Source organism: Conger conger, chromosome 5, assembly GCF_963514075.1.
Source record: "Conger conger chromosome 5, fConCon1.1, whole genome shotgun sequence".
Taxonomy (NCBI): Eukaryota; Metazoa; Chordata; class Actinopteri; order Anguilliformes; family Congridae; genus Conger; species Conger conger.
The window spans coordinates 15,241,804-15,264,540 of NC_083764.1; the positions used below are offsets into that span (position 1 = coordinate 15,241,804).

The window sequence follows — 22,737 nt, forward strand, 5'->3', positions numbered from 1 at the left end:
TTGGCATTACAGATGATGGAACCCCCTTCACAATTCTTGGATCACAAAATTACCTTTGCATTGTCGCATGAATACAATTTATAGGTCTCAGTGAAGAGGCCTGTCTTACCATTTGTGAGAGCTGCAATCTATCCGCATTGTGCTACTGTTCTTCATAACTCATAAACTGTCCGCTCTGTCCCTGGAGAGACAATATAATTTTACAACTGCAGAAGAGTGCTCATATATAATAGCAGTGTGTCACCAATACAATGGCATGATGAATGACCAGTTTTCACTCATTCTACAGAATTCAGAAATTTTGTCTATCTTTTTTTTCTGTTCTTTGTTCCAAGTCAAAGTGCTGCTCCTGTGGAATTTTGGAAGTAGACCACGTAACTGCATCTGCACCTTATCAAATAGCTGGGATTGTTTTCACTTTTCAACCGTTGTCCCCCGAAGGTCACACTGAGACTTTCTAGCAACATTATCGCATGGATATAATGTAAAATCTGTCAACCTACTGTACCATACATACGTATTGTATATTATTGATATGCTAAAATACCCAACTCTTTACTTCTTTACAAGAAGTTGAGGAAGTCATGACCATGGAACTGTAAGGTTCTATCTGTGTTACATTACATTACATTATTGGCATTTGGCAGACACTCTTATCCAGAGCGACGTACAAAGTACAAAGTGCATACCCATAACCAGGGATAAGTGCGCTGAAAGACCCTAGAGGGAAGTACAATTTCAATTGCTACCCGTACAACAAAGATAAGGACCAGGGCCAAATTAATTTTTTTTACAAACAAATAAACAAACAAACAACAAAGCAAAAGTGACCAAACTTAACTATCCAAAGACTGCTTACCTAGCCAACTAAAAATACCGAAACACAAAGTAAATCACAAAGACAACAATTAAGGTTCACAGGGAGGTAGGGAGGGATGGGGAGAGGTGCTGCTTGAAGAGGTGTTCAAAGTAATCTTGAGACATTGAGCTTCAAAACGTTCACATCCTACACAACAAAACTGAAATACAAGGCAGTTCTTCATAGATCGAAATAACAGACACCTTGAAAGTACTCTGAATGTACAATATCAAAATCCGTACAACATATTTATGACACAAATTAATCTCAGTTCGAACCTAATAATTATATGGTCTCAATATGCCATAGTGTAATTTAAATGTAATACCTTATCAGCAAATTGGTTTACAGTAGAAAAATAACAACGACATAAATGTCATAATATCAGAATTCATTCAAAAGATCAGCATACAAAATGCTCTACTTTCAAAAGGAATGCAAGCTTTTGTATTGGTTAATAACATCCAGGTGGCTAGAAATTCATTTCTCAAAGCCAATGCAAGATAACGTCTGAACACAATAGGCATTTCCATTTGAAACAGTCCAAATAACAATGCCTTGGGTTTTAGGACGAGAGCTGTAAGCCTTCAGCTGATGATATAAGAACTCTTTGGGCACTCCTTGCAGACAAGACCTTCTGTATCTTCCCAGCTTCCTCACTGTCAAAGAGAGCTTGTGTTGTGCAGTTTCCATGGAGACCACACACAGCCTGCAAAAAAGCAATGCATCTCAACCATGGTAATGGTATTAAATTTAGCTGGTGATAATTGATACTTGATACTTGAAGAACACGGTTCATCATTGCATATGATGATCTTTCAAGACAATAAAGATGTACAGTAAGCTCCAGAATTATTGGCACCGTTAACTGACAATGCACAGAAAATACTTAATAATGAAAGGGATGCCAATAATGTGAGGGGTGCCGAAGATTATGGAGCCCACTGTACATATAAGATTGGCCTGAATCATTACTGTTATTGCATATGATTGCAAATATCCCTTTTGTTTAACAAGTCTATCCTTTTTCCCCCTTTTCTTCCAGTTGTCTGAATGCGCTGTTATACACCGATCAGCCACAACATTAAAATTTCATGATTAAAAATTATTTAAACTGTATAAACTTGACTATAAACACTTACTATTTCATTATATGATATATGTACTCATATAAGCAGATAATTGAATTGCATTCAAAAGTTTTTAAAGAAAATGGTACGTACGAGTGTTCATGATAATGCCATCTTAACACATGCTCCAGGACCTGCAGAATTTTTCATATATAAAAAAAATGAAGACCACCCATCATATTTAAAAATGCATGGCATCTAATCCTACATCAGTTTCACCCTTCTTCCCTCCATTGGAATTACATGGTACTGCATGTGGTGAAACTTATTCTTCAAAAAAAGCTTTGCTTGAGTTTAATTTATTATTTATCTATTCGACTGAATGGTTCATTTACTGTAATGCACATTAAATAATTTCCCAAAGCACTCCAAATAAAACAAAGTTTATTTGACCTTCTAAGGCTATTGCACTCCATAAACGTGATGATTTACACTTAGGTGAATGAAAATAGTTGCTGTGTTGGCTATGTTATTGAAAAAGTTGGTTTACTTACATTACTTTACATTACATGGACTGCGGCTAAGATCTCCAAACAACTTCTGAAAACTCAGCTTTTCAAAGATCCAGGTTGAAATGGGTTATGGGACCTGTAGCGCCCTTTAATTAATCACTCCATAACATCATTATATTATCTGCCATAATGGAAAAAGGGTACAACCAAAGTTACTAATACAGTAAACAGAAAGACATTGTGTTCACAGGGTGGTTTTGCAAATGGTGGGCTCCCAGTTCCAGACCAATTTGACCATCTGTGCTGAGCCACAGGAAAGCCAAACAGTTGGAGAGAGAATACCTCACTGGGTGCAGTCCGGATTTCAAGTAACCTTTGACCCACACTAGAACACACAAATTCTGGGGGTCTGACAGTACATTCCAAACAAATTCCTCCTGTGTGCAGGCTCACTTAATGAACCAATTATTATCTAACAGACACGCTTTGGGGAAGCTCATTCTTTGTAGTGTGTTTTAAATAGATTGAGTTGGTTGTACATACAAAATCACTGATTTAAAGCTGCATGGTATATGAACCCAAACACTTCCTCCCAATCATTTACTTAACTGACATCAAATAACCTGGCAATCCAGAAAAAAGGCTAGGAGTATAGTCCTCAACTCTATCATAATCACATAACCTGGCACTTGAATGATTGACAAGTTAAAGCTTTCCAACTGCACAACAGCCATCAAGGACAAATTCAATATATTTTTCATAAGTAGCTAGCTGGCTTGTGTGGAAAAGGACAACTAAAGCAGATGTACAAATCATTTATTAATTAATTAAACTGCGGTTTTCTTTGCTCATTGCTATCTTGGTTATCACACGGAAGTCTGCAACGGCCCAACAAACCTACCAACAGCTAGCCAGAATCATCTTGGGGGTATAGGCAGGGTTGAGAATGGGGGCATAGATGTTTTTTTGTGTGTAAACACAGGAGGGAAGCGAGGAAAGAAATCCATCATAGTATGGCTTTAAGACCATGAAAACAGGAGACTGAACATTACACTCAACAGGACAAACCCCATGCTTTCACAGGCACATGGCAACTAGGCCTATTTGATTTGAATAAAACATTTTCTGCACGTATTTTAGTTACAATAACTGAAAAGCTTCGACAGGCTTGAGAGATCAAACATTTTAAGACATTTTATTTTTGCTAATGCAACTGCTGTTCTGTTAAAGCTATAGTGTTGAAATATATATATAGGCCAGAGCAGAGGCTGGAGGCCAGTTATGAAGGAAAATATTTCACGTTTGAATTTGTGTGCCAACCGAGACAAGGTGTGTTTGGAAAGGAGACAGAGGAGAGCTTTGTGTCCCTCTTCTTCTCAAGAAGGCTAGCTTTCTCCCTTTTACATTACCCCCTCCCTTTTGCCTTGCTTCCTTCCCTCCTTCTCTCTCTCTTTCTCTCGCTTGCACACACTCTCTCTCTCTCAGCTTGCACAACTCTCTCAAACCTGGGTGCTAATAAGATGCTGCTGCTTCTCTACAACACCCTTCTCATCATACTCGCTGAGCAGGTAAGAGTGACACATTCATTTTGGCCTTCCTAAACTGCCGTAATAAATGTGCCACCCCGGGCACTTCCTAATGGGGTACTCTTTGATGACACCTGCCTTTTGATGAGGAGATCACATGGATTTATTCCATTTCTCTGCTAGCTCTGGGTCATGTGTTGTAAAAAGTAATGATGTTATGAGCATACTGTAATCTACTGACATTAATGGAGGTTACTTCGCTGAGTACCTGGGATAAGTTGTCAGTGTCTATGTAAGGAATGATGTGATACAGAAGTAGTGGCTCATTAACGTCAAGTTGATTACAACACTTAACAGTTGTAGTTCAACATAGTAGTACAGTGTATTAGCATTGGGATCAGAAGTTTCAGAACGGAATGAGTGTTGTGCTTTTGGGTTAAATAAATAAATAAATAAATAAATAGTAATAATATAAATCACCAAAAAGATTGTTTTTATTATTGTGGAGAAATGTTAAGAATGGAGGTCCCATCAGAAGGATGTTTTGAGAAAGGCGACTGTGCATTTCAATTGATCAGTTCTCACATCATAAATCTGAGCCCATTCTGTAAACTTGACAGAGAGGCTTGACATTTTTGGCACAACCTCCCCTGACCCTGGGAAGCCCTCGTGCCTCAGGAGCGGTCTCCCTCACGATGGTGCACTAATGTCAACGCAGGAGTAAACAAGCCCTCTCTTTAACTATCTGCTTCAGAAAAGCCTCCGCCAGGGCACCGTTTCACTTTCATACGCTTAGATTTTCTGATGGTAAAACAGACTAGGCTCTGTATGACATTATTTTTAAAAGGCCAATGCATGTTATTATTGGAAGGTGGGTTTCAGCACAGAGTGCTCACTATCCATGTACAAAGGGGCTACTTGTGTATACCAGGGGGATTTCGGTGGACTTTCTGTCGGTTCGTGGTAATGCTAACTTTATTTACTCTAAATAAATAATGGCTCAGTATCAATGACTAACTACATTCATATCGTCAAACATAGGCAAAATAACATAATTGACTCCTTCAGAATCAAGAGGAAATTTGTATTGAAATCAGTGTCAGTCTTTCTAATGACAGTGATAGGGATTTGTTGTACTGCCATTTTGAATGGGTTCCCAAGCGTACATGAGTAAAGATAACTGCATTGAAGCAGAGTTTCTTTTTCAAGTGAGTGAGTAAAAGGCCAGTGATTTGTTATGATTAATAAATAAAACAGTACCAATGGTGATAATATTACCAGAATTAACTGACATACATTTACATTTATTGATTGCAGGTTTTTTCAAAATATATCACTCTATACTTGCTTTTGTCTTTAAAGGACTTTCATTCACCTTCAAGGGTTTACAAAAATAAGATTTATGTTTTTACATATTTTAAAAAGCTTGGAAACAAACCATTTCCATTTCCTGCAACCTGAAGATTTATGCTACCATGAATGGAACCATGTTGTATTGATGTATAAGTTGTTTAAAGAATTCTTTCGAGAAATGACTTATGGGTGACTTTATGTTCAGATTCATGGGTATGCTATAATACATATGTGTGCATCTTTGTGAACATTTTAATAGCTCACTATGTTATATTCCACATTTGACACTGTAGACTTCATGGATAAGATGAACCCTTCCTAAGGGGAGACAGTTATTTGTGTTATATATTCATGGGCATAAACTTGTTTAGGTTACATTAATCAATGTATAAAACACCATATTTCTTTGCATTTTGACCAGGCATTTACTGCAAATAAATGTTTTTAATGACAATATTTTTGTTTGAAAAACAAATGCGATCAGTAGTTCTGGAAAAAAAATTAAAAGTTTGAATTTACGCAGACACATACCCATAAACAGAGTGAATATTTCAAGTGTTCTCTGGACTAATGCTAAGATATAATGCTAAGTAAACACTGCTGAAGCTGTATCTGGGAATGTCTCTGACCTCACTGCTGTGTCGTGAACAAGCTGCTCTGCAGGGCACAGAACCAGGGGCAAATGTCGGCCCTGAGGGCCGGGATGCCCGGAGCCGAGCGCAAACAGTTCTGCCACTGGCCCTGCCGGTGCCGGTCCAAACCGCTCTGTGCTCCCGGGGTCAGCACGGTGCTGGACGGCTGCGGCTGCTGCAAGACCTGTGCCCGGCAGATTGGCAAGGCCTGCAACGAGAAGGACGTCTGCGACCCCCACAAGGGCATGTACTGCGACTACTCTGCCGACCGGCCGCGCTTTGAGGTCGGCGTCTGTGCCTGTGAGTGGTCCAAACCACCGCTAGGTTTTGCGCCGCTGTTGTGTGAATCCTGTATGCGCGAGCGGTCATATTTCATCGTCTGCGTGCAGGCATGTGGTTAACTGTCAGTCACTGTTACTGCACTGCAAAAAAAGTCTGTCTTGAAAGTGTTTTAGTCTTGAAATGACTCAAGCAGACAATGTTAGCTTGTTTTGAAATGAGTGTAACTGTCTCACTTCATTGGTGAGCTTATTTAGCAAAAAATTAATAGAAATAAGATTTTAAGTCTAAACATAAAAAAAATACTTGATTAGATTTGTATTTGTATTGTATAAAAAAGAAAAGAAAAATGCAGGTACTACACCACCGCATGCTCCTGTGATTGACTCATGCCATTATCAGCCAAAGATTTTCTTTCGGATCCATACAGACCAAAATATTCAAAGAAAATGGCAACATTCTCTCAATTCGTGCCTGCGTTGTTGCACTGTACTGCAATAGGTCATGTATTGGTATTGTATGTGAAGGTATTTATATCAGCGGTCTTCCATCTTGTGACACATCATGAGACGTGAAGGTACTGTGTGCTTAGCACTAACAATGGTGCTCCTTCCCTCTCTGTGTCTCTCAGATATGATGGGCGTAGGGTGCGAGCTGAACGGGGCCTACTACGATAATGGCCAGGCCTTCCAGCCCAGCCCGATGTACAAGTGCACGTGCATCGCCGGCGCTATCGGCTGCACTCCGGCGTTCGTCCAGAAGCCCGCCGGCCTGCTGGGGCCCGCCCCTCTTCGCGCTGGGCCGCCGGGCTCTCTCCAAAGCGCCAAGAAACACCAGCAGGATACCACCTACAGGGCCGTTCCAGGTGTGTGTCTGTAAAGAGAACTGAGAAAAGAGGCCAGTGTCGACTGCATGTGCTGCCTATGATGCTAACTGCCACCAATGCTAACTGCCTACAATGCTAACTGCCTACAAGGCTAACGACCACCAATGCTAACTGCTTACAATGTGCAATGCCACCAATGTGCACTGCAGTGGAAAGGGCATGTGAGGTTTCAGGGAGGGGGTGGGGTTGAGGGTTTTCAATTGGCCCAATGTGATGGGTGGTCCATTACATTAGCTCCAATACTTTTGAATGTTTTTACCCGTTTTTAGATTTTTATGTACGTACAGTATCGGTACAGTTACAAAGTGCGACTGTGAGGTATTTGAGGGTGGTGTGCTTCTTATTTACCATTTCAAAGCACATAAACTGTGGCAATTAGAAGCTATGTAAGGTACAGTAGAACAGCAGTAACACTGGAGCTTGAAAATCAACACCTCCCCCCCTTTCTTGAAAATCAACACCCTTTAAAGAATATACACTTTTTGGTCACACATTTTGCACATTATAATAGACTGAACTAACCAGCAAGCAAAATGAACAAATTAATAAATACATGGTGCCCTTTAACTGTAATAATGAAAGCTTACAGGGATCGTCCTTTAGCCTGGAAGAAGAACTGCCTGGTCCAGACCACGCCTTGGAGCCCGTGCTCTCGGACCTGTGGCCTGGGCATCTCCGTCCGTGTCAACAATGACAACGGCAAGTGTGAGATGAGGAAGGACCGGAGGCTCTGCCTCCTCAGGCCGTGTGAGAAGAGCGTCCTCAAGAGCGTGAAGGTGACCAAAATGACAGACCACAAACACGCGCCCCTCTAGTGCTGTCTACAGACCATCTAAACCTTTAGGACGGTAGATCTCCAGCAACAGACCACAAACACATGCCTTTTTAATGCTGTCTGTAGACAATCTAATACAACAGACCACAAACACACAACCCTTTAATGCTCTAATACAACAGGCCGTAAAAACACGACTCTATGCACTATTGTGCTGTCAGTTTAATGTCAGCTGTTCTATGGAGCATGTAGATCTGTTTGCATGAACTGTAAAACTGTAAAATTGTTATTTAATAGGTAGTCCTGGACCATGACATGTTTAATGAATATTTCCGGAAAAGGTTAGCTTTTCATACTCCAGTGAATGTAATGTATCAAGTAGACCAAAGTGTACTTGGTATCACATTGTACTTGGTATCACATTTCTAAACGTGTTTCATACCAGAACCATAATTTTTTATCACGTTATTTTCAATAATGAATGACATTACGGTACTTACTTTAAAAAGGACTTATTTAATAAAGTGAAACACTTGATTGCTTTTCCCCATATTTCCCATAACAAAGCAAACCTCCCTCCTTCCACATCAACCTCTATATTGTCAGATACCCAAAGGCAAGACCTGCAGGTCTAAGTTCCAGGCCAAGAAGCCTGAGAAGCTGATCCTGTCCGGCTGCACCAGCAAGCGGAGCTACCGGCCCACGTACTGCGGCGTCTGCAGCGACAAGCGCTGCTGCGTGCCCAACAAGTCGCGCATGGTGTCCGTGGACTTCAGCTGCGGGAAGGGGAGTAGCATCCGGTGGAAGATGCAGTGGATCACTTCCTGTGTGTGTCAGAAGAAATGCAACGACCCCGGTGATATGTTCTCAGAGCTTCGGTTCCTCTAGGCCACGGGTCGGCAACCCTGGTCCTGGAGAGCCGCAGGGTGTGTTGGGTTTCATTGTTACTCAGCACTTAATTGATTAATGAAAGCCGCTGATTACACAGTTAACTCGCATCACCTTGTATCTTTGTTGCTTGTTCTAAGGTGAAAAGAAAAACCAGCACACCCTGCGGCTCTCTAGGCACCTCAGCACCCCCAAAATAAACATATCAGGGCTAGGCAAATCTGCAGGGTTTCTGAAGGCAATAGACCAGGGCCGACCAACCCTGTTTCTGGAGATCTACCATCCTGTAAGTTTTCATTTCAACTATAATTAGCAGGTCAATGAGATCTCTAGGGGTTCATTTCAATCGCTTAATTTTCAGCTCCTTATTCCTCTGTGTGCTCCTCGCTCCAGCCATCTGGAGAGATGAGAAGAAGAGGAAGAATTGGGAGTGAAGACAGGGGAAATCGGGAAAACATGAATGAGGCAAATGGAATCTTCTTGCTCCATCAATCAAGATCAGTTCGAAGCCATGTCAGTTACAGATGTGGCATACACATGGCAGATTGGGAGAGGTGGATCCACAGGTCGATCGTATATACGTCACGCATTCCGGAAAAATAGTTCCGCAAAAGGATGACATTTCCTTGCTCAAGTAAAGTTCATGAGCCTCCTAACTGATAGCTTCTCGCTCTTAGAAAGAATATTTAACTGGTTGGAATTTCTAGGTCAGGAAAAGAACAAGGAGATAGGAGGTGAAAAATAAATGATTAGAAAGAACCACAACTGTTGAATGAAGTGTGCTCTAAAACTACAGGATGAGAGCTGGGCATAGAGCAATTCTCCTTTAGCCCTGGTCCTGAAGAACCATAGACTGCTAATTTTTTGTTTTCTGAGGTATGTTAACCATGGCATCAACTGCTTTAACTGATCAGTCAAGGGCTGGGTAACAAAGAAAACATAATGATACGGTGGTTCTCCAGGAATAGGTTTGAGGCGTTCAATAAAAATAAAACACAATAAAAAGATGTGATGGACTTGGTGCTGAACTGACCATGATAATGATGCAGTTTGTTTCTGAAATGGGGTAAACCAAGCCTGCGTACTCATACACTAAGAAATAATTCAAGGAATGTCAAAATGGTCAGAATTTGAGAGACTTAGATTAGACAGTTCACTACATGGTATGGGATTATTATGGGATGTATTAACCATCAGCAGAATTTTAGAAATCAAATGCATTCCAATATTGACATCAGTCAAAGTTACATCTTTGGGAGCTGTTATGTCATGTGTATCATGTGTAAGATTTTTTTATAGAGATCTGTAGTGTGAGATATATATAGCAGCACGGTGGTGCAGTGGATAACACCATCGGCCCACAACAAACATGTTGGCGCAAATCCCGACTGGGGCCTTTGTGTGTGGAGTTTGCATTTAGCTATATTTCAGGTCTGCCAACCTTATCCCCCTACCAGTCTCCCTCCTTCTCCAATACAATTTACTTGTTGCTGGTACAATTTGAGAGTTGAAGAGGGAGGTGAGGTGGTGAGGCAGTAGGGACTATGCCCATACAATCCTGACATTTTGTCTGACTTGAAATTTGTTGTTATTTACATTACTTTGAATATACTGTATATTTGGTGGATGTGTAGTGGATACATGCCTCCTACATACCTTTCCTACAAATCATGTCAACTATTTTTCCTCATGAATATATTTTGGTACTTTACATAAACTATGATTTCAATGCATTACTGTAGTGAACTTTTTAGAGGCAGCAATTGGTCTCTTTCTGAAGCTGAGCTACATTTGAAACAGTAGTTCCATCTTCATGTCTACTCTTATTGGTTTTTATTTTTAAAATAAAATATCGGTCTTCTCCTTAGAGCTAATAGCACATCATCAGAACAAAGTAAAATACCATGAAATAACACAATTTGTTTTTCTAGTTCCAGAAGACATTGATGAGAATTCAAACACCTGCTAGCTATTCATGCTGCCAAATGCAAAAGGATTAGTTTTTCCTTTGGAACTGAAGTTATCTAGTAGTACTATTTTAATGTATGTCAACTACCTTTTTATATTTCCTCTTGGTAAATTTTTGTAAATTAGGTGTTATTTCAGCTAATTTATTTTGAAGGACCATGAACAGTATAACATTTTGTATTGCGAAGCCAAGATCACAGTGCTTTCGAATGTTTTAAACAAGACACATTTATTGCATTGGAAAACACATCTCATTGTTAAAGTGTACAAAGTGCTCTATAACTTGTAAATAAACATGAACTACAGTACAGTGTAAAAACTGGTCTTCAGACTGAATCATGTAAAAAATGAACACACAAACAGACACACACTAACACACACTAACTAGATAACAGACTGACAGTGAATGTAGTGTGCTTGATTGAGAGCAAAGGGCCTTCATGTGGCTATGTTCATTCTGGGGGCATCAGGCACCAGCAGATTCTTGGTGGCGTCTAATTGGCTGTACTCCTCTATGAGAGAGGACAGGGAAGACAAGGCCTCCGTGAAGCAGCCCTGCTCCATGCCCTCCACATGCAGGTAGTGGTGGAGGTGGGCCTGAAAGAATTTAAATATAATGGGTTAGTTCACAGGGGCCAACACTCTGTCTTCCTGCCTGGCTGTTTGCTGCAGTTGTGAGGACATGATGGTCTTGTTCATATTTGGAAAGAGAGAAATCATTTACTAGCAGCAGCACAAATACACTCGAAGCAGTTCTCTGAATGAATACTTTTCATTAAAACAATTCAACGCAATTTAATGGTTTCAAGATCAATGATGGAAGAAAAAAGCTTTATCTGCAGTCTGGCAAAAATGCATTTCCCCTTTGTCAGGCAGCCAGCTGCTCTGTCTGGTCACCGATTTTAACACCACAATTGAAGTGAAAGGAAACTAGAGTCCACACAGAATGTAGAATGTGCCCCCATAGCAAATAAGAAGGCTGCCCTCTTCTCTCTCTGAGTGTCAACATGGTCCTGTCAACAAACTCTGCTCCTCCACATTTCTTGCCTTTCTTTAAAAAAGTGAGAAGAGTGGTGTGTAAGACGCTGATGCAAGCAAATGTGTGGTGAGCGTTCTGGCACAAAATGGCTGCCGTGCATCACCCAGGTAGGTGCTACACATTGGTGGTGGTTGAGGCGAGTTTCCCCTCTGACTACTGTAAAGTGTGTAGAAATCACTATAGAAATGTAAAAAATGATCATTATAAGCAGAGCGTCCTGCTGCTTTAACCTTTTTCTTGTACAGCCTCATGAAGCGGTCTTTGAGGTCGATGAAGGTGGGCTTCACGCACGTGTTGTTAGCCAGGGCCAGCAGAGAGTGAGAGTGGCCCACGGGAGGTACAGAGCACAGCCCCGTCTTCCAGCCCTCCTGGTTCCAGGAGATGAAGGGCAGAGAGGGCTTCAGCCTGTAGGGTGAAGGAGGCAGAGGTGAGCTAACAGGAGAGTCCCTAAAAACAGAACTCTGAGACCCCCAAGGGAACTTCCCGGAACAGACAAAACAAAATCTCTTGTTGAACACCATAGGTCTTTTCAGGATTTAAATACTTTTCTTTGCTTTGCTGAGGCTGCCTGGTGTATTACACCGATTTACCGATTAAATACTCTCAAAACGTGCAAACCGTATCTTCTGGTCCTCTTGGTTGGCTCATTGCACCAGGCAAGATCAATCAAGCACAGAGAAGTATTTGTATCCAAAACAATTAAGTATTTGACCCAGGCCTGGTTTTGATTGTGATGATACAAATACACACTTGGTCATTAAAGAAAAGGTTTTAATGTCAAATATCAAGTTGCTTGATAAGGAAACGGACAAAAATGTGCTATCCTGGCTTTGACCTCCATCACACACAGGTATACCCTTTCACACTCCTGCCTCTCTTGACAAACTTCCAAACCTGGAGCCTGCAGTTGGCTGAATGGCTCAGTCATGAAGCAAAAGTTTCCTCTTTTGCACAAGCACCACACGGTGAATGGAAACTCTATTTTTGAGTGGTCAGGAAAGGTAATCTTTATGGCTTTACATTAGCTGAAGGAGAGAGGGGACTTGGAAGGGGAACAGTTTGGAGCCTTCCCATTACCTCTCAATGTTCCTGCGGAGGTCCGACACCTGCACGTTGCCCCGGACCATGAGGGCACAGGCCAGGTACAAGCTGTTTTTGGGGTCAGCCCGGATTAGCTGGTGGTCCTTGCTGAAGGCATCCGTGAACATCTGATCTAGCCTGCATAATAACACACGCCCAAAGCGGATTTTAAGCAAACGATATCGGTCGCCCAACTGACTGTCCAACTGACGTATAACCACTTAGAATCTCGTAACAGAAAAGCTGCAGTTTCAAATTTGACAAATAGCCAGCACATTAAAACATACTTAAAGGTACAATAGATAAGATTTTTGTGTTAAAACATTCTTACAAGACCATTGTAAATCCCTTCTTATCATTGAAAAAGGCTCGCTGACATGTTGACTCACCCTCTGCCTATGTTTATAGTCCTCAAATTCGGGTTTCAAAATATGCAGTTGACGGGCTGACACTCTAATTCTAATTGCCACAGCCAATGGCGTTTCAACGTCAGCATGTTTACAGAGAAGGGGGAGGGATTGTCAGTGTTGTGGTTTGAAGGTGTTTGTTACTGCTATTCCTCTCTTGACCGTTAGATGTCCGAAATTACCTATTGTACCTTTAATTCTCTCTGTGAACGTGGGCATCTACCAAACAAAAGATTATGCCATGACATGCCATTTAATAACGCTTAATTGCATTTGTGATTAATATTCTATTGAATTACTCTGACATTACTCTCAATTCACCAGTTAGAAAACCTTTTTTATTTATTTCATTGCCAATTAAGGCTTACACATAGAGACTGTGCTAAAAACAATGACTACAGAGTTCTCATGTTCTGGTATAGAATCACAAAAGTTCAAGCTTAGACAAATAACAAGAAAGAACAGCCCTCATAAAACACTTTGAGAGTACTCTTATTCATAGCTGTACAGTAAATAAAGGGGCCTTTCGCTGGGCTTGGGAGGGGACCTCAATAAAGTCAATATCCTGACTTCCTACACAGTCCAAACAGGAAGTGGTAAAAACACGGCTGAGAAGGGCGGAGGACCTGCGTGTGGGGATGCTGACGTCCGCCAGCGTGTACAGCGGGGTGAGGCTGGACACCAGGTAGTGCAGCCGGGGGAAGGGCACCAGATTCATGGTGATCTCGTTCAGGTCCATGTTGAGTGAGCCCTCAAACCGGGCAGAGCTGGGAACACAAGGAAACACAAGGAAACACATAGGAGCCCCTTCAAGCCTGGGTATACAGCCAGCATGCACTGAAAACTTAAAAACACTTCAATGATGCTGACAGATGTTCTTCATAGCTTGTCCTGAAATGACCTTCCCTAGACTGCGGTAGGCATTTTATGAGATTAAAGCCACATCATTCAAACGCTCAATCACTTCCTTTCAGCAGCCTACCGAGGTCTCTGAGGCAAAAGGAGGTTTGGTTTCACAGTGGAGTTTTTACACTGTAGAAAATAGAACTTAAATGATAGTTCTGACAGGGGAATTTAACTTTTTAAAGTGCAAGAGCACAAATATGTGATTAGAATGTTTTTAACTGAACATTTTAGTGCCAATTAAACAAACAGTATTGTTAAAGGAAAGTAATGGAGTTCAAGGACACTGACTAATAATTTTGAAAAAACATTTAAAAACTCTTCAAAGGCTTAAGCACTCTCAGATTTACATGGACTGTAAGCAGTAACTTTTTCTGTACCTGGTTAAATTCAACAGCAGGTTTGCCACGATGTTGTTCATGGCATCAAAGGGCTTCTCAGACTTGCTGACCCCACCTTGCCCAGATATGACAGTGCTGTCCTTCTTGATGACAGAACCAGGCTTTCCAGTGTGGGCCATGTGTTTTATCTTATTCACTATGTCAACCAATGACTGGATAAGAGACATAAAAATGCAAAGTCAGGCAACTGCTGACTTTGAAAATTCATTTAGAAAATACTTTAAAGAAGTTTTTTTCACACAGAAAAACAATGGGAAGCAACTAAAGCTGGATGCAGAACACTAAACTTTAAAAACTATAGAGCTTAAAGATTGAGTGTTCATTTTTACTTTATTGTTGCAACAGGAAATCACAGCAACAACATAACTTAAAGTCAAGACAAGTTTATCTTGACATGTTGTATATGCGGACTAAAAAAGATGGCCTAAGGCAACGTCCCACTGACCTGGTTTTCCACAGGTAGAACACAGTCTGCATGCTCCGTCAGCTCCTGCATGGCGAGGACACTGTTGTAGGGGGAGGTGATGACATCATCCTCCACTGAAGGGTACACTGCGGTGACAAACCTGCAGACATCGGGAAACTCCTCCTCCAGGAGGTTGAGCACACAGCTACCCAGTCCAGAACCGGTCCCTTGTGAACACATCATTGGAGGGGGGGGGAACAACAAATTGAAAACCTCGACACAAGGAGGAAGGACACACACTATGGGCTCATTCCAATTACTTAGGTTTCTCCTCGTGTTTTTCTTTGCTCCTGACCCGGAAAGCGATCTTTAAGGACATTCCAACGCGTTAAAAGTTCCTTCCTTCTAGGAGCTAGGATTAGAAATGAGGAACTCCCAATCTTGTCTTGGAGCAAACATGAGCACATCCTTTGTTGAAGCATTATTGTTGGAAAGCGTAACATGTAAATGATCAACCTTTAGATCCACCTTTCCCCATCTGCCACGTCTGTAACTGACGGGGATTCAAACTGACATTTCAAGGAGCTATTATCGAGGTCTATTATCTTTTTTTCTTCTTCTAATTCACCTTTTCTCGATTTTCCCATCTTCACTTCTTTTTCTAACCTCTGGGCGATATGGGTGAAAGGAGTAAGGAAAATAAATAAAGAGGAGAAAAATAGGCGATTGGAATGAGCCCAACGCCTCCTGGCAGTGTGACGAGGAGCCTCACCTCCACCCATGGAGTGAATGAGGAAGAAACACTGGAGGCAGTCGCAGTGCTCCGCTGCCTTCCTCAGCCTCTCCACAATCTGCTCCCTGTACGCCGACCCATACATCTTGTGCCCCACAGCCCTGGGGAGACAGGGCAGAGGTTACATGCTGAATGCCAAGAGGACCACTCACTTCATGAAGCTATGCATGAAGAGAGCTGGCAGCTCTGGCAACCGATGAAAAAAAAAAAAAAACCTCTGACAGAATAGCCCATTCTGTGACTGACTGAATGTGATAGGCTCAGAACACAAGTCAGCCAACTCCCAACCCAATGTGACTGTGGGTTTGACTCTCTGCTTTCCCTGTCTGGATAAAGTGAAAGAATACAAATACAAACTGACAAGGCGGTCAAATTGTCCACTCTCCTTTAAAAGAAAGTTCCAATAACGGCAGTGACTAAAAGGTTAAAATTACAGACACTTTCATTTAATCTGTTCCAGTTAATGTGTTTGCTTCACTCAAGTGACATTTATAGCTCAGTGAAACCCCCCCCCCCCCCCCAAAAAACATGTACTCTGAGTTAAAAAAAATTCAAGTTGACCAATAATCTTGGAAACTTCAACTGAAATAAAAACACATGCAGTTTAAAAAGGGGGAGAGGTTGTTTCACATAGAAACAGGCAGGCTTGGGCTGTGAGACTCTGCTAGTGCCTTCCCCTCACCAGTTGTTGCCGGACCCTGACACGTCGGTGATGAGCTGTGTACTGTCAAACACATCTCTGAGTGGCCCCTGCAGAATCTCATTCACCACTCCTTCCTCCATGTCGATGAGAACAGCCTGGTGAGGAGGCATGTTGGTGAGATGGAGCTGACATGTGCTGACGGAGTCAGAGGATTAATAGTCTGTCAACAGTAAATCACAACAGAAGCCGCTTGCCCTGGCCTTGAGACACCGGATCTTTCCGCCAGCGATATCGCTGCCCTCGCCATCATTTCTCCTGGGAGAAAAAATAGACAACGGTATATCAGTATCTGACAAATAACTCATTTTTTCAGACTGGTGTGGATTTAATTAAAGAAAACAACTGTTGCTTGGAAATGGTACCTGGTGTCGACATTCCTGAAGAAACTGCTTAATGCTTCATCGTAGATTCCTTTCTACAAAAAAGTGGTCACAATGTAAAAATGTGCCTCAAAGCCACATCATGTGGTATAAAATTGAAATGCTATTTACTGATATGGCACCCAATGGTTGGATACAAGAATGGTTAACAAGATGACAAAGAACAATAATTAATGAATAATAATAATAAAATCATGTTCTCAGCTTAATTTAATAGTGGACTTCCTGCACCAGATAAACAAAACTGTTCATCTCTTTGTCACAGATGTGTATATACAGTGGTTTCAGAAAGTATTCAGTTGTTGCACACTTTATTGTGTTGTAGATTGAGGTATGTATGCTTCAGGTCATCTTCCAGCTGCATCTCTCCCCACCCCTCCCTACCTCCCTGTAAACCTTAACTGTTGTCGTTGTCTGTACTTGTGTGATTACGCTAGGATGATACCTTTGCTAGTTTTATTTGGCTAGGTAAGCTGTTCATTCATATTTGCGTGGTGCGGTATTAAAAAAAGAAATAAAAAATCGGCCTTATCTTTGTTGCACTGTTAGCAGTTGAAATAGTACTTCCCTCAAGGGCATCTTGCACTTTGTTGAATGGCGCTCTGGATAAGAGCATCTGCCAAGTGCCATTAATGTAATGTAATGGTCATGCTGAAAGGTGAACCATCGCCCCAGTCTGAGGTCGCGTGCACTCTGGAGCAGGCTTTCTTCAAGGACCTCTCTCTATTTGGCGGCATTCATCCTTCCCTCAATTCTGACCAGTCTCCCTGTCCCTGCTGCTGAGAAGCACCCCCATAGCATGATGCTGCCACCACCATGCTTCACCGTAGGGATGGTATTAGCCAGGTGATGAGCAGTGCCTGTTATTCGTCAGACATAGTGCTTGGAATTCTGCACTAAGAGTTACATTTTTGCCTCATCACACCAGAAAATCTTTTTCCTTGATGTCCTTTTCATGCTGGTTGGCAAACTCCAAGCGGGCTGTCACATGCCACTCAAGAGTGACTTTGGTCTAGCCACTCTACCATAAAGGCCTGATTGATGGAGCGCTGCCAGTGGGTTCGCCCATCTCTGCAAAGGATTCCCGAAGCTCTGTTAGAGTGACCGTTGGGTTCTTGGTCACCTTCCAGACCAAGGCCCTTCTTGTCCACTTATTCAGTTTGACTGGACGGCCAACTCTAAGAAGAGTGCTGGTGATTTCATTTTACACTTATTGAGGCCACAGTGCTCCTGGGAACACTCAAAGCTTTAGAAATGGTTTTAAACCCTTGCCCTGATCTATGCCTCAGTACAATTTTATCGTGGTCTACAGTGAGTTCAAGGCTTGGTTTTTCTGCCGACATACAGTGTGAATTGTGGGACCTTAAATACGCAGGTGAGTGCCTTTCTAAACTATGTCCAATCAATTGAATTTGCCACTGCTGGACTTTAATCAAGTTCTAGACACATTGCAAGGATGTTAAAGCGAACAGGGTGCACCTGACCACAATTTGGAGTGCCACAGCAAAGGGTTTGAATACTTATGTAAATAAGAGATTTCGGTTTTTGATTCCTCATGAATTTGCAAAACATTCTAAATTGAGGGCAAAATGGCAATTTTATCCATTTTAAATTAAATCTACAACACCAAATAGGTTCTTACTTTGTTCACATGAGCGTGTTCCCTGAGAGCCAGGTCCCAAAATCTGCAGCCCACCTGATTGCCACACTGGCCAACTGACAAAAAAGTGAAGTTAATGAATAAAGTTGCATTATAAAGGCAGGAACAACATAGCTGTTGAGCTAGTTAACAGCAGCGAACAAAACTAATTTCTCTCTGGATTTGTTTTCCGAATAAATGTTATTCATGCATTGTTTTCAGCAATACCTGCAGAACACTTGACTACATTAGCGATCATGGTGGGTAAAGATATACATTAACAAGCTACTACGCGACTGACTAATCGGCAACTACATTAGCTTCAATGCTAGTAAGCTGTGATCCTATATTACACAATAAATCACAGTAAATTAGTAAAATCTTTAAATAGCCGGTTACCTGGCTACAATGTATGACTGTCACTGTTCATTTGGAATTCTAGCTAGCGAACCTATATCATATTGTGCCGACTTACCTTGAACAACTATAGACTGTGTCATCTCACAACACAATTCAGCAACACGAGAACATCTATACGCGTATTTGTATTTTCATTTATATCACACCAATTTATGTTGCCATTATCAACATACTAATGTTTGGTAAAATTCCTTGCCAGGGTAACCTAAATCCATATACAGTTAACCTACCTATCGCGCTAATTTTCTACTTTCCGCGCCCACAAGTCAAACAACAAAACTTTACTCGTCCTATGGTGATGACGTTAGACCTGCTACAAATCCTATTATTGGTCAAAAATGTTAAAAATGGCGCCTAAAGACCAATCAAAAAAGACAGCGTAGAGTATCCGTAGAGAAAAACAACTTTTCCATGTATTGTTTGCATTCGCGGGACGCACACTAGATGGCGCGCATTTACAGAGAATGTACTTCACATGAGCCTTGGAGCTTTGATATCACTAGTGTGTAAGTACCAAATGCGATTATAGGTCAATGTAGTAACAGCACCATTTTGAATGGGGACGGATCAATTGTTCTCTTTAAGTTTAGATAATAAAAACACTTAACACTATTTTACATTACAGGTTTCAACAAACTAGGCTATATCGGATCCTCTACAACACTAAATATGAGTGTTGATCAGTTCAAATGCATTTGAAAGTTGTTTCACAGAAATTCATTTGAAGTGGAAAATGCTTTTCTTATGTGGTGCATTATTACTTAAAAACCACCAGCACAAATCAAGCTTACAGTATTCAATTTAATCTGCAGAAAAAAAGGTTTTAAAAAAAGCAAACACATCATTACTTATTTGCATAGAACGCATATTTTTGAGACTATAAAGCAGCAATAATCATGAAACTTGAATGCATAGTCTCGTAGTAGGAAGTCTTTTCCTGAGGCTATGATTTAAGGGAATGTTGGAGTATTTCTTTGTTGTTTTAATCAAAAGGAAAGACCAATTTCTTCATAAATGTTAAATGAAAATATGTAAAAAAAAACAAAAACGTTTGTGTGGGGATTAAGTAGTGCATAATTCAGCTACTACTGTGGGTAATTAAGTTTTTTTTTACAAGCATGACACATATGCAAATGTATTTTATTGGTGAAACCTCAGCATAACACTAATGTTCAGAGCAATAAAACATATATTGCATTTATTCCTTTATCCAAATCAAATGACATATAACAGAACTCCCAAGGTTAAAAAAAGATACATGATTGTTTACCGACCTGGAATAAATTCCCCATTTCATTCTTAATCAAAACAGTGACAGGGATAATAGATATTAGTAAATACATTGGTACAGCCAAGAAAGAGTGACAATTTGATTTCATGCTTTTTTTTATTGGTACAGAAGTGACATGGCATGGTGATTCTGACTCTGGGCTGGCTCTGGAGCTGTGGTGTGAGTGTTGCCCTAAGCCCAGTGTTAGGCTGCTGGACAGGAGCCCACACTGACTGCCCCACTGACTAGGGCAGCTTTGCTGAAGCTAACTGGGGTATTGTTGACAGCCAGGTTCCTCATGCAGCCCGTGTAGGGCCTGCTGGTGGGTAGACTTTGTGGAATCAGGGATGCTGGAGACAGAGGAACAAAAAGACATCACATTAAGCAGTGCCATATCCTACTCTTTTATTGTTATGTTGTTGTAAGTACGTGTTACATGACAGTAAATGTTCCCCAGTAACTCCACATAAGCTACATTTTATCACTGACTGGGAAGCAACAGAGACTGGACATTCATACAGTTGGTGCCACTGACCTGGGGCTCCACCGATAAACACAGGGGTCCTCGTGTCCACTGCCTGGGGATTGAGGGGACCCACGACATGGTTCACCTCCGAGTCCACATCAAGTTGCACAACGTTGGAATCTCGGATCACTAAAAGTAGAAAACAGAGAGATGCTAATCCTGCATGCTAATCAGAACAGCCCCTCCATATTTCACATTAGTTAAATGCACAGGGAGATGGGAGCACAGAACTCATTGTTGACAGATGAAGCATTTATACACATGTTTAAATATACTTAATTAAAAATAAAATTTCCTTGAGGATTTTTATCATGTTTCCATTTATCTTTCTGGCAAGCTGAAAAAACAAATGTATGTTTGAAAGAGAGAGAGAGAGAGAGAGAGAGAGAGAACATCTGTGAGGCGGCATTATATATCCTCACCTGTGATTCTGTGCCAGCTACCGTCACAGATACCCTGTCTTGGAGACACGCGTGTGGAAAACTCACGGACTCCATTGTTGACCAGAACCACAACCTGCAACAGCAATTAATCAACAGTTTCATTTGTAAGGCTGAAATTATGGATTAACTAGAAAAGCTTGCCATCTGCAAGTGTGTGTATATGCGTGTGCACATGTTTGTGTGAGTGCGTGTCTGAACATGTGTGTTTGTGCGTATAGGTTTGGAGATTTAAGGGGCTTGGAGTATTTTATATTTTCCTCTCACCTCTCCTTGGTGAATGTACATGCTGACGTACTCTCGCTCAGCAGTGTAGACATGCAGTAGCACCCCAGACACCACACGAGGGCGCACCTCCAGCACTAGCTCAAACTTCAGCCCCAGGTTGAAAGAGTCGTCTGAAGAAGACAGGGGGGTGGAAACAGGTCATAGGCGGCATGTCCCTATGCTGAACCTCACCTCTCACGCCTCTGACCTGGAATGTTTCACAGCGTTATGGGCTCAGAACTATGCGCATGTGTGAAACTTAGATGACCACAGTAGGGTGTGAAATTTTTCTGCGCTTATTCGACAGCTGCGGCTCTCCTCTCAAGGCCTGCGGGTCCAAAGCTATCATCCTCGCCCTTCACTTCCCACCAATCCAGATTTCTGTCCCAGCGATGGGGGGATATCATGTTGCAGTTTCCTAATGAGAGCCTGCGTTTCCCCCTCTCAGCTGTGGGCCTGTGTGCTTTTGTATATTTTTACACAGGAAATCTGAAATGTCAGGTGACATACATCAGACAAATTGTTTCCAAGTCGGGCCCCGCTAAATCAGTGCCATGAAAAACAATGAGCACAATGCGAACGATACTTTCGTTGCGGTGAGAAGGACTGTAGCCCTTCTGCGTGGTATTTGCCAACGCTGCTGTTTTTTCCATTTTAACCGAAGCAGCTTAGTTCAAAGCACACAATGCTCAGGGCTTCGGGGAGAGTCATATCATACCAAAATCTTTTGGCTTACGCACGTCAAGGAGTACTCTAACCTCTGCCTGAGGATATGGGATTCATTTGAATTAGGCAGAGAGAAAGCCGTGAATTACCCAATACGACATATCCGCCCTCCTCTGAGAAGTAGGACCCGGGCTCCGAGGGCCCCTCAAAGCAGGGGGTAACCCCAAAGGTCTGTGACACGGAGGACAGCCACTGGCCGTCGAGCTGCCCGTTCCCCACACAGCCGATGAAGCTGTACACAGAGCTTCTCTGGGGAGATAGAGAGGGAAAGAGTGAAGGAGAGATTATGAGTATTTCCAGCAGGGAAGAGAGATAAATGGCTGTATATAAATCTCTGTGCAAAAGATAAACAGGACAAAGGCAAACCATTGGCAGATGGTCCATTTTCCCCTCTCTAAACGCAACGCAACATTTCATAACAGGCCTGAGTCAAGTACATATTTTAACCCTAGGTTGTGATTGCGATATCAACATTCAGTTAAGAACATTCTGTTCACATATTTGTGATCTTACACCTAAAAGGGATAAATACTATAATACCTTTGGCGAGAATATGTTTATTTAAAAATTGATCTGCAGAACATCTGTA

The 22,737-nt window shown here is 41.7% G+C and overlaps 3 protein-coding genes across 4 annotated transcripts in view; 1 reads left to right on the top strand and 2 right to left on the bottom strand.

Moving 5' to 3' along the window:
* The first annotated feature begins 3,961 nt into the window (after nt 1-3,961).
* On the top strand, nt 3,962-8,780 carry ccn6 (cellular communication network factor 6). 2 transcript variants are annotated; one of them, XM_061244029.1, is made up of 5 exons: nt 3,962-4,015; nt 6,039-6,252; nt 6,863-7,096; nt 7,700-7,893; nt 8,499-8,780. In XM_061244029.1, the coding sequence occupies exons 1-5, from the start codon at nt 3,962-3,964 to the stop codon at nt 8,778-8,780; spliced, it is 978 nt and encodes a 325-aa protein (XP_061100013.1). The 2 variants fall into 2 exon arrangements, with proteins under 2 accessions (XP_061100013.1, XP_061100012.1); XM_061244028.1 differs by having other exon boundaries at nt 3,962-4,009; nt 5,973-6,252.
* Nucleotides 8,781-10,988: 2,208 nt separating this feature from the next.
* On the bottom strand, nt 10,989-19,179 carry tube1 (tubulin, epsilon 1). Its single transcript, XM_061243295.1, has 12 exons — nt 18,975-19,179; nt 18,503-18,576; nt 16,843-16,895; nt 16,675-16,735; nt 16,460-16,575; nt 15,757-15,878; nt 15,024-15,211; nt 14,558-14,730; nt 13,901-14,041; nt 12,865-13,005; nt 12,018-12,192; nt 10,989-11,345 (listed from the first exon to the last, which is right to left on the bottom strand). Exons 1-12 carry the CDS (start codon nt 18,997-18,999, stop codon nt 11,187-11,189), a joined length of 1,428 nt encoding a protein of 475 aa, XP_061099279.1. The 5' UTR covers nt 19,000-19,179; the 3' UTR covers nt 10,989-11,186.
* Nucleotides 19,180-19,706: 527 nt separating this feature from the next.
* lama4 (laminin, alpha 4) overlaps nt 19,707-22,737 on the bottom strand; it is a 30,291-nt gene continuing 27,260 nt past the window's right edge. The window contains exons 36-40 of the mRNA XM_061243709.1: nt 22,238-22,397; nt 21,423-21,553; nt 21,138-21,231; nt 20,725-20,844; nt 19,707-20,539 (exon numbers count right to left, since the gene is read on the bottom strand). Coding sequence (XP_061099693.1) covers nt 20,394-20,539; nt 20,725-20,844; nt 21,138-21,231; nt 21,423-21,553; nt 22,238-22,397 — 651 coding nt within the window. The 3' untranslated portion in view covers nt 19,707-20,393. The remainder of the gene's footprint in view (nt 20,540-20,724; nt 20,845-21,137; nt 21,232-21,422; nt 21,554-22,237; nt 22,398-22,737) is intronic.